The sequence below is a fragment of the Daphnia pulicaria genome, chromosome 6 (assembly GCF_021234035.1).
Source record: "Daphnia pulicaria isolate SC F1-1A chromosome 6, SC_F0-13Bv2, whole genome shotgun sequence".
Classification (NCBI taxonomy): Eukaryota; Metazoa; Arthropoda; class Branchiopoda; order Diplostraca; family Daphniidae; genus Daphnia; species Daphnia pulicaria.
In genome coordinates this window covers 13,392,943-13,410,104 of record NC_060918.1, presented here as the reverse complement: position 1 = coordinate 13,410,104, position 17,162 = coordinate 13,392,943, and the positions used below count along the sequence as shown (strand labels likewise).

The window sequence follows — 17,162 nt, the reverse complement described above, 5'->3', positions numbered from 1 at the left end:
CCATTCCGATTGTGGGGTTCATTCTCGTCACTCTATTCAACTTGTTTGGCTTCTCTTAACATCTTTCATCATTCCCGAAGCAACCGGTTCTCGCCATCGTATAGACAACGAGCGAGTCAAAGAAATTGAACAAGGGCACGGATTAGGGACGTATCAAAAATCGTTTTTTTTTTCTTTGGGGTTTTTTGGTTTTTTCATTTTCTTAAACTCGCTTTAATGAACTATTTAGTTTATATATATTTTTTAAGGTTTTTTTTTTTTCTTTTTGAAAGGAAGGTTAGGAGGAAGAAGTAGACACCCCAAAATTAAATAGACTTCATTTGATTTGATTCATTCCATCCCTCAACCCCACCCCACCCTTTTTCAATGCGTGCGCACGCACTCACGCGATCACTTGATGACCACAAAATCGAAAAGGAAACAAAACACGAAGGATAACGCTAACGATAACGCTAAAAAATTAAAAAAGAAGAAGAAGAAAACACACACACAACAAACACAAACTCGCAATTGTTAAAAAGAAGAAGAAGAAAAAAAGCGATGCGGCCAACAAACGAGAAATGTCGACATGATAAAGGCATCACGCAGCCACACCGACCACCACCACCACCACCACCACCCTTCGCCTCCTCCCTCGTGAGAGTTTAAGAAAATATATATCCCCGAGACAATGTCCGAGAAATGTTAAAATTGTTTCGCTTTTTTTTTTTTTTTGGTTTTCGGTTTTTGTTTTACTGGAAGACTTATATAAATGCATATTTAAAGGGGGGAGAAAATAAAAAAAAAGGTTCGAGACTCGTGACAAATATTTCGAGACCTTCTTCTTCTTCTTTAATTCTCCATCCCACTTTGAGTGGGGGGAGGAGGAGGTCGAAAAGGCTCGACAGACAATTAATATTGATGGGAAACTTCCTAATTTATAAATGGACGAGACGATGAACCGAGAGGAGAAGAAGAAGAAGAGGAATCTCAACTCGAAAATAAACGAGCACGAAAAAGAAAAAAAAACAAAAAAAAAAGAGTGAGAGAGAGACAGAGAGGGGAATAGAGATAGCGAGAGGCGAAGAAGAGATACTGTAAGACAATGAGCTTAAGAGAAGAAACGAGGAAGAGCACACGATGAAGAAGAAGAAGAAGAAGAAGAGAGAAACCAAAAGGAGCGTGAGAGGAGAGAGAGAGAGAGAGAAAATCCATCATGTCCGGCGCGAGTGACGTGACTAACCTTGAAAGCGAACGACGACGTGGAAAAGGTCGGTCTGTTATCGTTCAGATCCAACACCTCGATCTGGAGTTGGCGAACGGTTTCCTTGGGCGGGCGGCCGTGATCTTTGACTGAAACCGCCAGCCGATAGAAGGCGCGTTCCTCGTGATCCAACGTGACTTTGGTCCGGATAGTTCCCGTCGACTCGTCAATAGTGAAGGCCTCCAATCCGTCAGTGTCGTCACCTAAGCCAAATGGATCAATCCTCATTAGAACCGTATCGCTCTCTCGACGTGAACCGCAAGGCGTCGTCGCTTGGACTTTTGGAAGCTCTTCAACATTTTTCTTTTGTTTTTGTTTTTTTCTCTCCCGAACGCTCTTTTGTCCACTTTGCGCGCTCTCCACCACATCGCCAACCGTATCATCATCGTGACCAATACGGTAACAAACAATTGCTTCAGCGCCTCCAACCCTTACTTTTGTTTTAATTCTATTTTTGAGGTTTGGTTGCTTCATTGCGTGTTGGCTGTTGCAATCAACCTCAAAATAGTCGTGATTTTCTTTTTGAAGTTATGCAATGCGATTTCTTCCAACAAATTTAAAACCCAAAGCCAAATTTAAAAAGTGTAAAAGACAAAACTCACCAATGACGAACGAATAAGTGATGGAGGCGTTGTTGCCTTCGTCCGTATCGACGGCCCGGATGCGCACCACTTCCGTGCCGGCAGGAAGTTCTTCGCGAACGCTCAACACCGTCTCTTCCGGCTCGACGATGACCGGCGTGTTGTCGTTGACGTCAGTGACCATCACTCGGACGATGGCTTTGGCACTTCGCGGCGGATTTCCTTGGTCTTTCACCTCGATTTGCAGTTCGTGAACAGCTTTGGCCTCACGATCCAGCGGATTCTTCGTGAAAATTTCACCTGTTAAAAAAAGAAAAAAAAAGGATTATTAAATGACACATACAATTATCAATTAATTCTCTTTTGAAAATAATTAAAAAAAATCATTTGTGATGTAACCGTTGGAGGAGGAAACATTGAGGCGAATTATATATACAAGTTGAAATCAAGTTTGTTGGAATTTGAAATCTCGAACTTATTTTTCTTTCTTTCTTTCTCTCATTCGTCCGGTTGATTTCTCACTCCCTTTGGCTTTCGACTTGGAAGAGTCACAGCCCAAAACTCGACGAAGAAGAAGAAGAAAAAAAAAGAAAGAATGGAAAACCAGAAAACGTAATCGTCTGAATCATCTTAGCGAGGAGGTTATTTATTCACGTCTTCTCCAACCCTTCTGCGCGCGCTCAATCGTGTATAACTGTATAGACGGCTGCACCAACAAGTCAGTGGTGAATGCGCGCTAGAGCTATCCAACGGTGGGAAGTAGTCGTAAAAATAACATCGAAACTTCATGTTTTTATGATAGTTTCTTTTCTTTTTTTTTTCTTTTTCTTTTCTCTTTTTTCGGGTTAAGAAAAAGAAGAAGAAAAAAAGCATAAAACAAAAACAAAACGAAAAAAAAAGAAGAACCGGAGAAGAAGAAGAAGAAGAACAACCGAGAGCGCAAGAAGAAGGTGACTAAAAATAAAGAAACAATGGAAGGCCAGAAATGCCATGAGCGTGAAAGAACACTTGCTCGAGAACATGACACCTCTGTGCCCACTCTCATATACCGAAGGTTATTTCGTTCTGTTTCGTTTCTTTCATCTCTCTCTCAATTCATTTTTATTGTTTTTTGTTTTTCTTTTCCACGCCGTTATTGTTCTGCTGCAGCCGTCAAGTTTCGTGCCGTGCTTTTTCCATGATGGTTTGTTTGCGTCCAGAGAATTCGTCGTTTTGACAAGCATTATTAACCTCTCGGCTTCAATGAGGTAGAAATCGAGAGAAAAAAAAGGGGGGTGGGGGATGGAGGTTATATACATACAACGACCGGCAAAAGACCTGGAAGCGTCCGCAAGACGTGCAAGTTCGGTGTGTGTCGGACAAACGGGCGACAGCATCAACATTTTGAGAGCCATAAAAACGACACCTCCAGCAAGGAGGGGGGTATTTTTTTTTGTTTTCGACTCGTACTAGTGGTAGTAGTCTATCTTTTTTTCGTGTGTGTTAGTTCCCTTTTTAACTCCGCAGCAAACAGTTAAAAACTATATGAAGTGGGGGGTCGACCGAGGGCAAACAAGATAGAAAGAACACGAGAAAAAAATATATAGCCTATCGCTTTTTTTCTTTCCTTTACCTAAACGTAAATGTGTGTTTTTGCTTGTGTTGGCTTTTCATTTCGCCATAGACCCAAAAAGAGAACCTGACGTGGTCCTCCGAAAAAGAGCGGCGAGAGAGAGAGAAAACAAGAAATATCACACGACATATCGTCTTCAAGAGTCGCCGACAAGCGGGCAAAACCTTTTCATCCCTTTCTACTGGGCTCATGCCTCTTTTCTTGTTAGATTTTCTTCTTCTACTATTCCGCCTTTCTCTCTCCCCCCTCCTTTCTCCAGTGCATCCGTTTTTTTATTTTTAAATCTCACTTGACACTCTTGCGCGTTTGATAGCGAGTAGACACCAATGAGGAGGCGCTGCCGCCCGAGCAACTAGTTCGGTAAAGACCCCTGGAACACACAGCCCCCCCCCCCCCACCTTTGATAAATGTCATGTTCAATTCAAAAGGACCGCGCATTGATTCCTGTTCCGTCTTTTTTGATTGGAGTCACCCGCCATCAAATTCTTTTGTGGGTTTCTTCTTCTTCTTCTTCTTCTTTTTTGTGGTGGGGGGACATGTAAATGATGGGCGGCATTTTTCGCCTGGCAGTTGTCTCATCTTTTTCTTTTTTATCTTTTTGAAATGTGACACGGCACACACAGGTGAGAAAATGAACCGGACACAACCAAAGAAAATGTGGAAAGAATGAAAGGAGAAACGAAAACAAAGAAACAAAACTCAAACCACAAATAAAAAACAACACGAAAGTGCGAAACGGCTACAAAATGCCACAATGCGACAATTGAACCGCACGAATGAGACACGGATTCGCACAATGCAGCTAAGGTTCACGCTTGATATCCAACTATGGCATCTCATCCAGTCGCCCGCGTCTAACAATCACGTCAAACGCCGACCGGACGGAGACGGGAAATATTTTAATCGTGTCGTTTATCCCGGCACTTTTTTCTGTTCGATTTATTTGTTAACGTACGTCTGGTTTCTCTTTAGACGTTTTCCATTTTAACCGATTCTCGATTATTTCGAACGTCATCCGGATAAGCTCTTTCATTGTCCGTCTACCAGTTAGTTGTATAGGGGAAAAAAAAGGCCGCTGATGTTTTATTTTTTACTGTACTCTCCATATTTTGATTTGTTATTTTATTTTATTTTTTTCGTTGTATGTATCGCCTGGTTTTTCTTTTGTTTTTATTCCTCGGGTTGTTGGTTGTCGACTGGGCAAACCTGCGGCCTCTTCTTGACGTGAGCACCACACCTTGACAGAGCCGGTGAGCGGGAGAGAAAAGAGAGGTGTGCATTCCTTTGATATAAGCGCTTTTTTTTTTCTTTCTTTTCCTTCCCTTTTTTTTCGTTTTTAACTTCTTCTTGTTCTTTTATATTCTCTTGTCCATCGGGACTAGATACGTACAGCACGTACAGTGTTTGAACGTTGAGCCGGGCAGATAAATCCCGTTAGATCGCGTCTGTGTAGAGTCAGCGCAGAGAGACAGGACACGCTCCGAAGATGAAACGGACGATGAAAAGGAAGGGCGAAGAAGAAGAGGAAGAAGAAGAAGAAGAAGAAGGAAAAGAAGAAGAGGAATAAGAGAGAGAGAGAGACCTGGGGCTCGTCTATTCCACAGCTTCTCGCTGCATAATTCTATTTTCCCATTCGGGGCTGATACGCACACTCTCTTAACTAACATGCATTCCTTTCCTAAAAAACCCGAAAGGATGGCACAATGGCGCCGCGTTCTCTTCTTCTTCTCCTGTTCTTCTTCTTCTTTGTTTTTTTTTTCTTTACCTTTGTTTCTTCTTCTTCTTTACCACCTTCCCTTCGTTACCACTAGAGTATATAACCTGTCCTGCGTGAGCCCCGTGTCTTTCTCGCTAACGCTTTTTGGTTTTTTATTTTAAATATTATCGAGTCTCTCCTCGTTTTTTCTCGTAGCTTAGTCGAACTCTTTACATTTGTTTCGCTTTCTTCCGTTTTGGATTCCTTTTTTTAAAATTTAGTATGTCTTTTGATTTGTTTCCCGGATGATTTATTCAAGGTATTTTCATATTTTTCTTTTTTTTTTTTTTTTTTATTCCCCCCTCCACCCGTTTCGTCTAAATCTTACTACCGGAAAAGCCAAGTTCACTATTTTAAAGTTTGGGATTTGTTTTTTTTTTCTTCTTCTCCAAATGGACGATTGAAAATCCCTCGCCTAAGTAACAATCACAAATTTGACATTTTTCAAATCTTTTACCCTATTCACTATACGCGCCGGCCCGAGTCCTGCGCTATGCTTTGCTATGCCCAAGTCATCGGCTGTGACCTGCTGCTGGGACCCTAAGAGTTGACTAGTCCACAAGAACAAGATTCGACCTAAAGAGAGGACGGGCGCGATCAAAGCGAGAGGAGGCTTAAACGCTCTTAAATTAATGGCTTTTTCATGCTACACTAAGGAAAGGAGGAAACAACAACAACAACAACAAAAAAAAAGGAAAATTTTTCGTTGGAATAGAATTTTTCTTTCGAAAAGCACAAGTGGATAGGAAAATGGAAAAGAAGGAAGAAGAAGAAGAAGAGAAAAGACAGTGAAGGAAGATTGAGGGTGGAATTGATTAATGCACCGAAGGCAAGGGGGTTGGGTCGGAGAGGCAGCAGCAGCAGCAGCCAGAGGGAGAGTCCATCCAGATAGAAGAAGAAGAAGAAGAAAAACCCCGGAGAAAAGAAGAAGAAGAAGAAGAAAAAAGAGTGGATGGCATCGACAGCATTCTATGAACATCCAAACAGGCAACAGAGCAAGCGGGCACACCGGCACAGCGATATTGACGAGGCTGTAGGGGTGATGAAGTTGATGGCCTCTCTCTCTCTCTCTCCGGTTGTTAAGGGGGCCCCTTTTGCTGGGCTCCCCTCTTTCTTTTTTCAACCTGACCCTCTCTCTCTCCTTTTTTACCTGCTATTCCTACCTCCTTCGAAAACAAAACCAATTTTTCTTTGATCAAAATATATATAGTATATGTATATACTGTAGGGGTGGGGTGTAAGGAAGGAGGACCCAAATAAATAGAAAGAGAATGGAAGAAAAGAGCGAAGAAAACGACAAAGGGAAACGCACAACACACGAAGGAGAAGAAAAAGTCGAAGAATATAGTAAGAGGATGAACATTTTTCGACTTTGACCTTGCCTCTCTTCGTCGAGCTATTGAAACCTCTTGTGCCGCCCCACACACACACACACACACACACATGCACACACTAAACGTCTTATCCACCGCCGCCGCCAAGATGACGCGATTCATTTCTCCGTTACGTTTCGACATTCTTTATCCTCTCTCTTATTGTACAACTACGCCAACAACAGAGCCAACAACAAGAGCCGAGGTATAAGAGAATAGAAACAGAAAAGATGCTCAAAAGAGTTCCTCGTCGACTCTATGGTTCCTATCCTACACATATAGGACGACCCCTTTGACCTCCCGGCACGGCACCGAAAATTTGTTCAGGCTCTGGCGCTATCGACACCGGTGGTAAAAAAACCGACCAGCCGGGGTAGATAAATCGAACCTGATCCCTTCGCCTTTGCTAAATATAAATTTCTACACGGGATTTGATTTGATAAAACACAAGCGGGGAGATCATATCATGCCAATCCCTGCGGATAAGGGGTGCTGTGCTACCGGAAGAAACGACAAGTCATAAAAAGTCTCGTAATTATTATTAGACATACTGGTTTGTTTTGTTTGTTTGTTTTTTTTTCAAGGGGGGGGGGGGGGAAACCGTATAGAAGTTATAATAGAGAAGGAAAAAAAGACCGAAATAAATCTATTTTATTCTTGACGGGAGGAAGAAAAAAGAAAGAAAAAAACGACTTCGGTGCCCGCGCACAAAAGACGTGCGACACAAAGAAAGAAGAAAACGATGAGACCTTGTCTCGTCATTGCCTTTTCTTATTTTATATCTGTCCCTTATTTTTTTTTTCTTCTTTCTCTCTCTTTTTTTTTTTGATTTGGCCTCCTTCTCTCTCCGTGAAGCAGACACGATGCGACAAGACCACTCCAATCGGATAAACGGGAACGTGTCGGGACGCAGCGAGGTGTTTCGCGGCCGCTTGTCATTCTCACCCGAGATTCCATTGCCCCTTTTTTTTCTTCTTGTTTTTTTCATTTTTATTTTCATTTATTTTTTTTTTTCGCTTCTTATTTTTTAAAATTTATTTTATTTTTTTATTCCTATATATCTTTTTTTTTTTTTTCTTAACTTCTTCTTTGTGTGTTTCTCCTATCATGCTCTCCGGCAGCAGCTCTCTCTCTCTCTTAGACTTGCCTATCGCTACAACATTTCCATTTTCATCTTCTAACTCATTTGGAAAGTTTCTCACTTCTCCTTGTTGTGAGTGGCATGTGACTTCTTTAGTTCTTTCTTTTTTTCTCTCTCTCATTCTTTGTGTTTCTCTCCTGTTCACTCCCTCACACGCTGGTAAGACGAAAAAAAAGAAAAAGACGGGAGAGTTAGGAGAGAGAAAAGTCATAATCACAGTTCGAATTCTTTCGCCGACAATGCCCAACACCGGACGAAAAAAAAAAAAAGAAAATAATTTTTTTTTCTTCTTCTTCCCCCTCTGCGTTGAGTTAACGCGTCGTGAGTGTGCATTTTCGTGTTGACATCAGCAGCAGCAGGGGGAAGAAGAAGAAGAAGAAGAAAAAAGAGGAGCGGGAAGAATGAGAAAACTCGTAGAGAGAGAGAGAACCACACAACACCTTTCTTTGCCCGGCAGCAGCAGCACCACTTTTCTCATTTAATTTCGCTGCTATAATTACTTGGATGGTTTCGTTTTGACGGACGCTCTGCGCACGCGTGTACACCGGTCCCTAGTGAATGTATAACGCCGGGCTCAAGGGGAAAAAATCCGTAAAACTGAAAGATAATAGGATGAACGCGCTTCACGACCGCACGAAAAAAAAAACTGTCGGAGCAGAGAGAAAGAAACAAAAACAAGACACATTTCCTACAAAAAACAACTAACGAAAAAGAGAGAGAGAGAGAAAAAAAAACGTGAAGAAAACGGAGGAAATACAAACAAGCCAAATCAGACAAGAAAAACTTGATATTGAAACGAGCGAAACCAGCAAACCAACCTCTACTCTTTGCGCAAGCTTTTCCCGTTGTTATATTCTTCTTTCTTTTTATCATATTCTGTTTCTTGTTTATTCATTTTTCGTTTTTTCGTCTCTTTGTTTTTTATTTTCTTAGTGCTCATGTGTCTTTCAGAAAGAAAAAGACTCTCACGCAATCCCTAGTGGTACTGTAAGTTCGCTATGAAAACGGAGATTCAACCGAATGGATCGTCCACTATCCGAGTCTCTTTTTCTACTCGATTCTCATTCACGATCCGATAAGATGACTCTCACTCTCTCCTTTTCACCTTTTAATCACCCTCCCAAAATAAAAAAGAGAGAGATGAATATCGATGAGCAACAGGAACCCAGAGTCGCAACTGAGAGCGGACTGAGCTCATCTCAGGCAAGTCCCAGCTTTCGACACGCTGAGCTGGACATTCTAGAACTCTACAACGAAAAATAATAAAAAAGGCTTTTCTCTTTTCTTTTTTCCCTACCAAAATCGGCTACTATCTTGATTACACGTTGACCGTGAACCACGAAACCAAATCTTAAGTAAAAAAAATAAAAAGAAACACGGAATCGAACAGAACTAAAAAAAGAATAGTGCAGGCCTGACGAAAAATAAAATCTTGGACCTGATTTTCAGAACCAAGTGACTCTTGCTTCGATTCACAGTGAAAGCCGCTGCGAAGGGCAGCAGCAGCAGCAGAGAGAATTAAAAGCCGCCCTGAAGAAAAAAAAAACGGACAGACTGAGGGACCATCGGGGGTTTTAGCCGTTAGCGGATGGGGTCGGTTGAGCCGCAGCGGCTTCGGCACATAAAAAGAGTTGACAAGGCGTAATTTTCCCTATGACTTAACACTTTTCCCTGACACCCACACACACACACACACACACACAACAGTTATATACATATATATACACAGTATATTATCTTTTTTTTTTCTCCTGCAAGTAGAGAGAGTAGAGAGATGCGGGCAAAAGCCTCGACTCGTATCAAGGCGCAACACTATAACGCTAGAAAGTCCCGCCTACTCGATCCGAAGGATCCCCAACACACATCCGGGTATCGGAACCAAGGGGAAAGATATATTCCTTCAGGGGTTCGCTGACTTTCGGTTTTTGGTTCTAGGCTTTGATCATTTTGTTTTTTTCGGACTCCGGAACGGACCAACTAAGTTTCGCATTCATTTACATTAAGAAAATTTCTTTTTTTCTTCTTTCCATTGACAAGGTTTTTGGCTTGAACCGACGATGAGAAAACCTGCGTCCAGATGTGTTTGACTCTTTCACTTCGTCCGCTACGCATAATAGACCCTAGTCCATAAGAGAGGAGGTTCGCGACGGGGTTACGTTGCCCAACTCGGAGCGCCATTAAAAGCGAATAAAGAACGGAGGATTCAAAAAAAGAAGATCGAGACTGGCAGAGAAGTCTGGAAAAAAAAAAAATAAAGCCCAGGCAATTCACTGCGAAGCTGCCGTCATCATTTGAATTTACGAGTCCCGCAGGAAGATGCGAGATAGGAGACGATCTGGTGGACTTTTCAGAGCCCTGGCTTCATCATGAATGAAAAGGTGGGCTTCTATTCCTTTCATCCACAAATAATAAATGTATGATCAATGGGAAACAACTCACAGCTCACTTGCGTACCACAGTGGCTCTTTTCTAGCTAGCTAGCGAGCTAGCCCTTTTCTATTTCTATTTCTCTGGCTGTTCAGCTGAGCTGCTGCTGCTGCTGCTGCAGCAACTCTCTCTCTCTCTTTATCAGCCTAGGAAAAAGAGAGTCGGGTTTGGGACGGGACAGACTGTCGGATGCCGAGTAAACCATGCTTGATTGATGATTGATTTAGACGTTTCAATCAAGACAGAGTGATCGCGCACGTTCCCCAAGTGTTTTTCTTATTATTTATCCACCCCTCGAGTCGATTTTCTCCTTTTTTTTTTGTCGAGATTAAGAATCGAAAACCATCAGGACACGTGTATATCTAAGTTTCAAAATGGAAACAACAAAAAAAAGCTGGAAAAACTAAACCAACACAAAGTACAGCCAAAAAAGAAATTGGTAGATATGATTGAATTTACGAAATCCGAAGAACATTGTCGTTCTTATAAATATCGTTCGGAGCCGAAAAGATTCGGTCGCCGCTGGTTGCCGACCGAGAGTGGATTCGAGTTCCGCCAGTTGAGTCTGTAGGAGCGAGTCGTTTGTCCAACATCCCAAGGAGCCCATGAATTTAAAATTCATATTATACATGTACTGAATGCAAGATCTCTTTTTTATCTTTCTCTCTCTCTCTTGGAAATTCCAAGCTGAACTCTCTTTCTCTCTCTGATTCTCTCGAGTGTGGTTTGTTCATTCCTCCTGCTAGCTGAGCTTCCCTCCCACACAGAGAGAGAAGAGAGACACGCACGTGGACACAGAGACAAAAAGCGCTGGCCGAGCAACAGTCTTTGGTCCAGTTTTATCATTATCAAGCTCGGAGTTGACGTTGACTAACGACCGCCTCAGAGCCGAAAACGATTGGCTCTCTCTAAGTGCACTTCTGGATATCACCAACCCATCCGCAACCTTGATGACGGAAACCACGCGACCTGACAGTTTCCCACCTGTTATCCGTACCAAAAAAAAAAAAAAGAAATTCTCTGCTCCTCTCTCCCTCCTAACTTCTTTCCCCCCCCCTTTTCGGGAATTTCGAAAAAGAAAAAGAAAAAGAAAAGAAGAAAAATACTGTGGAAAATCTGTTTCGTTTTCCCGTCCAAGACTTAGGGGCGCGCACACACAAATGACGTCCGGAATCTGATAACTATCGACGAGTAAGGAAAAGAGTTCAGTCAGCAAAAGGAATACACAAAGTCGGACATGATATAAGTTTCAAGGGGAAGAAGAAAAAGAAAAAGAAGCTCAGCCAAACAAATAAGGAAAGACAGAAGGAAAAAAAGAAGAAGAAGAAGATTGCAGCAGGGTTGGGCCAAAGTCACATGCAGCAGCTGAGACAAACTAGTAGAAGCGGGAGAATTTGACAGCCAAAAAAGATATGGAGGACCTGTCGGTTAGAATCGAGTTCCAATCGGCTTTTTTTTTTTCTCTTTCAAACCGCAAAACTCAAGAACAAGCATATAATAGGATTGTCTATAGTCTCTCCAACTGCGATACGTGTTCCATTCGGGACGCATGTTGTCGCTTCCTGATTAACGTCTATTTCCACTTTGTTACATGATTTTCTCTTGTGGCCAAAAAAATAAAATAAAATAAAAAAAATACTAATAAGATTTCAGGGTTGGTATTTATTTATGCGGTTTTTTCTCCCTTTCATTATCTCCATCTTTCTGGAACGGGTCCCCACCGGTCCTCATCGGCAAGCCATCAGAAAAACGAGAAAACTCTCAGACTCCCAACTACCGAAGAAAAACTTGTCCGTCTCTTCTTCCCATTCCTTCGGTCGTCTTTTGCTCCTCCCCTCTCTCTCTCTCTCTCCCTCCCTATTCTTCTCTAATGGATTGCGTTATCAGGCATCAACGGATTCCGATAGCGATTGGCCACACAGGTATAAAACTAGTGTGTTATTTTTTCTCTTCGCCGTCTCTTCCCTTTTCTTCTGTTTTTTTTCTGTCTCGATTTTGTCCCATGGTTTTCTCGTATGTATAGTTTCCCCGGTTTATTTATGTTTTTAAATTCTCTCTTTCCTTGTTATTTTTTCCCCCCGAAACAAAACAACCAAACTTCTGAAAAAGTCCGTTGGTAACTTTTGTGTTTGTTGCGGATGTGTGTGTGTGTATTTTCGTCAATATCGAAGCCAGACGAGAACAATCGAGACCTTATAAGGCCTTATAAGGTAGTCGTCGAGGAAGAGGAAGGTGTGACTACCGCAGCCTATACTCGTTCCAAGCCTCGCCGGAATGGCGCGCGTTAGCCGTCGCTAATGAAATGAAACACGACAAACCGATCGACGACCTTCCGCCGAAAATCCGGCCCCCCCAAGAACAATGAATAGTGAGAAGGTCACGTTCAGAAAATTAAAAAAAAATCTAATAAAATAAAATCAAATCAAAAGATGTGTAATGTCAAATAGTAGACGGCGACGACAGCTGCAAGCAAGAGCCGCCAGTCTGGCGATCCTTGTAACAACGGACTCAACGGCCGCCGATTGTTCTCTCTCTCTCTTTTTCAATCCCGCCGAACGATAGTATTTAAACCCTTGTGTGATTTCTTTCCTAGACTCCAAACCTTGAATCTCTTATCCGTTACGTCAAGTATGTGTGCTACGTGATGGGAATGCCGAGACGCGTGGTACATCTACTTGTGCGCATCGCGTGCGTACGCAGCGTGCATAAACCAAATCAATGATTCAATCAACGGAGGGAATGTTGTTGCAGCTCGCAACAGCCATCCACCAAAAAGCCAACAGCCAAAAAAGGTAAAATTTACAAAAAAATAAGGGCGAATAAAACAAAATAGCGTTCAAGAAACACCGGGCCCCGATTGAATTCGCCAGTGAGTGAGCGATTGAGTCAACGCGTTGACAAATGAATGTCGAAACTATGACGACTGATTGGAATCAAACGGAGAATAACCCCGCAAATCATTTTTGATAAACGGACCGGATGACAAATATTTCGTGACGTACCTGTGAGAGAATTGAGCTGGAAGCTGCCGTTGGCGGGCAAGAGGCTGTAGCGCAAGGCGGCGTTGGCGTCGAGATCCTTGTCGTTGGCGGAGACGACGCCGACCAGGGCACCCTTCTCCAAATTCTCCTCGATGGTGAACTGGTAGACGTCACGGGTGAAAACGGGATCGTTGTCGTTGGCGTCGTTGACGAAAACGTTGACGGTGGCGGCGGCGCTGCCCGGCGGCAGTCCGTTGTCCGTCGCCACAACCGTCAGCGTGTAGCGATCGCGCATCTCTCGATCCAGGCTCTTCTTCAAGTAGAGCGAGCCGCTGTTGGGGAAGATGCCAAAGACGTCGGCCAGGGCTTCCTCTTTGACCCGGTAGGTCAGCCGGGCGTTGTTGCCCGTGTCCAGATCGATGGCGTTGACCTGGAGGAACTGGGAGTTGACGGCCAGCGATTCGGCCACGTTGACTTGGTACTCGTCTTTCTCAAAGGTCGGCGGGTTGTCGTTGACGTCCTGCACTTCGATGTTTAACGTCAAATTGGAGCGGAGCGGCGGCGATCCTTTATCCTGCGCTCCGATCACCAGCGCATATTTCTGCGTCGTTTCGAAATCCAATTTGCGCGTCAGCATGATGAACCCTTGGCGCGAGTCGATTTTGAAGAGTCCGTCGGGATTGGTCAGCAGCTGGTAGATGACGGCTCCATTGTCGCCGCTGTCGTCGTCGTGAGCGTGGGCCGCGTAGATGGGCGAGCCCAGCTCGGCGTTCTCGGCCACCGAGATTTTCACCACCACCGTGTCGAATTCGGGAGCGTTGTCGTTGACGTCGCCGATGGTTATGTTGACCTGTAAATATGAAATTAGCCAGTCCAGGTGAGAAAACGATGACGTCACGAGAGGAACAAATTGGACGATTGTGCGCATACCTGGCTGTGGCCGAAAGTGGGCGGCTCTCCCGTCATGGCGGCGACGTTGAGCAAGACGAAGGGATGCGTCTCGTGATCCAATTCCGTATTGGTCCTGATGACTCCGGTGACCGGGTTAATGGAGAAGTAGCCATTAGGATCGCCGGAATAGATGGAGTAGCGGGCTGTGTCGGAACCTGGGCATAAGAGAGATAACAAGACATTACAGATGTGTGTAATTAGCACTTGGTCACGTCACTGATATTTGCTCCTACAACAATCCACTTTATTTTTTAAAACAAAAATCACATCTTCGTTTATCTTCTCTTTCGTTTTTATATATTTTTTCCTCCATCTTGACGGCGAGTCGAGAAGAAGATACCGACAGCGGTGAGCATTAGTCGATCTTTTTTTTAAGTTTGAACTGGGAGGGGGGAAAAAAAGAAGAAGAAGGAAAGCCATCACCTAACTTCTTTAATTGAAGGAAACTAACTCTCCCGAAAAGTAGGTGGGAGGAAACACAAAGCTTCATCTTTTTCTTTTTTTTGGTCTTCTTTTCCTACTGCTGCTGCTGCCTTTTTTCTTCTTTTTTAATTTTATTGTTATCTTCTTCTTCCCTCCATTTTCCCTCTTCAGTTTAACTACTGTGCAATAGCTTAGGCAACGCGAGTCTAATGACAGTTTGCTCTCAAGTCGGGAAAAAAGAAAGAAAGAAATGCCGGGCTTCTTTTTCCCTGGCCGTCTATCCGTTGAGCATGGTAACTGCTCTCTTGTCTCAAAAAAGTTGCTATAGCATTAGTGCCCGCCCTGCACCTTCTTTCTTTCCCCAACTGTCTTATATATATATATGTACGTACGAGCTTGGTACGTACACAATATTACGAACGTACGTAATACATTTCTTTTTCTTTTTTTTTGCGGCCATCGTGTGTAACCGTGGCTCGACAGAGAAGCGTATGGAATCGGAAGGTAAGAGCTTCTTCTTGCATGATAATAATTGGAAACTGTTTCTGGAGACATCATCGTAATGGCGCAGCTGTCATGCGATGGGCCCCGATGACTCGGGTCAACATTTCCTACTCCTCCCACTTTCATGAAATGTTCGTGCATTAGTGCAGCGTACTCTTTTTTTCTTATTCTTCATCTTTTTACCCTGTTCCATCGTTCCATTTTACCGCTAGACTTTTTTCTTTTTTTTTTCCGGCAGTCAATTTTAAGCCTCAATCAGTCTCAACCACCGACCGTGATGATGTAAATGCTTTTCATTTTGAAAAAAAAAAAAAAAAATAAATATATTCTGTGTCTCTTTCACATTCTTTCTCTTTTTTTTATCTTTTGTTTTAATTCATTCCTTTTTGCTGTACTTTGCTACCTCATCTCTCTGGTGTGGTTTTTTTTACCAAGCGCCATCACTCAAAATGAAGAGAATAATTTCATAAAATTATAGTTAAAAGAAAATGAAATCCATCGACTTACCAGTTACACTAGATGCCGATACGGTGCCAATCACCGAATTGCGTTGGGCGTCTTCGCGCACCGAAAACAGGTAACGGTTGTTCTCGAAGATGGGAGGCTGGTGGTTGCTGTCGATGACGGTGACAAGGACCTCGGCGTCGTGAGCCGAACGGAGGCCACCGCCGTCCGTCGCCGAAATGTTGAGCCGATGAGCCAGCCGAGCTCGGGTCAACGGCTGCGTCAGGAAGACTTCACCGCTGGACATTTCGACGCGGAAGAGTCCTTCCTCGTTGCCGGCCACGATGGCGTAGCGGACGGTGCCGTACTTGCCGGCGTCCTTATCGGTGGCCACGACGACAACCACCGGAGAATTGACCGTCTCACGTTCTCTCAGCGAGACGTTGTATTCGCGCGGGTAGAACGTCGGCCGATTGTCGTTGACATCCACCACTTGGATCTTGACCATGGCGGTCGTGCTCAGACCACCTGCGAGAAATTGAGAAAAACTTCCATCAGCAACAGACTACAAGCCAGCTCAATTTTTGTCAAAACTTTGTAACACGTGTGTGATATCCATTCCTGTATTTACAGCTGGAATTTGAATAATAACCCAACTTAGAGCATCCGGATTGACTCGGGTCTTTTTTTTTTTACAATCCCTGCTGCTGACTGACCGGTTATTTGGCTGGGCTTTGGCTCAGCGATTAAATAAAGATTTCCCCTTTTAGTAGCGAGGAAAGACTAAGCAAAACGTGGTCCAGCGTACGTACCTCTGTCAGTGGCCAGAATTGGGAACTCGTAGATGTTTCTCTTCTCGTGGTCGAGCGCGGCCGAGATACAAATCTCGCCTGACGACGGGTTGACCTCGAACTCTCTGTACTTGCCGAATCCGTCGCCCATCGTGTAGTTGACGATGGCGTTGACTCCGCAATCCGGATCTGTGGCCGATACCTACATTTTAGAAAAAAGAAAAGAAAAGAAAATAAGACAAGGTGAGCCATTTTGCTTCTCAGTTGTTTGACACCCGCTGAGTGAATACATTTCCCGCAAAAGAGCACACAACGTCCTCCTCACAAACGCAGAAGAATATAACCCTATCCACCACCTCCTCCCCTACCATGATGTGTTATCGTCACGAGTCATCTCACTGAAGCTGAAGTTGTGGCGAGAATGGTTGACATCGACTGGTTATTCACAATGAATAATTTGGAGGCAAAAAATAAAGAAAAAGAAAAGAAAAGATTCAAAAATATGACTGCGAGTCAAGACAGCGCAAGTCGCGCAGGAAGGGCCGTGATGAAAAAGAGCTCCTTATCTGTCATACAGGTATTTTCATTCATGCCGCATACTTTGTCTAGTCCGCTCGTCAGATTGATCGCATTACTAAATCCAACAAAAATGAATGATAGAGAATCAATGGAAGGCAGACACAGAATGCGGACCCTGCCATGCATTTTGGTCATGTCTCTCACGTTGTGGCATGCATTCTAGTCGTAGTTATACTATATCCACGCTACTTGATTCCAACGAGCTCTTAGATCTCAATTTGAGACATCAAAAATCGCCATTTGCAACACAGAAATCATCCAGCCGCCGCCGCACACACACACACACACACACAAATAAAAGCCTGAGAATTTCGCACGAACGCTTCGCCGACGAGAATAATAACATCAAAAGTTGT

The 17,162-nt window shown here is 43.5% G+C and overlaps 1 protein-coding gene across 1 annotated transcript in view; it reads right to left on the bottom strand.

Annotated features, from left to right (window-relative positions):
• Positions 1–17,162, bottom strand: part of LOC124342375 (protein dachsous-like) — a 47,390-nt gene that overhangs the window by 8,343 nt on the left and 21,885 nt on the right. The window contains exons 2-7 of the mRNA XM_046795351.1: positions 16,249–16,429; positions 15,500–15,964; positions 14,045–14,220; positions 13,136–13,964; positions 1,846–2,124; positions 1,223–1,446 (exon numbers count right to left, since the gene is read on the bottom strand). Coding sequence (XP_046651307.1) covers positions 1,223–1,446; positions 1,846–2,124; positions 13,136–13,964; positions 14,045–14,220; positions 15,500–15,964; positions 16,249–16,429 — 2,154 coding nt within the window. The remainder of the gene's footprint in view (positions 1–1,222; positions 1,447–1,845; positions 2,125–13,135; positions 13,965–14,044; positions 14,221–15,499; positions 15,965–16,248; positions 16,430–17,162) is intronic.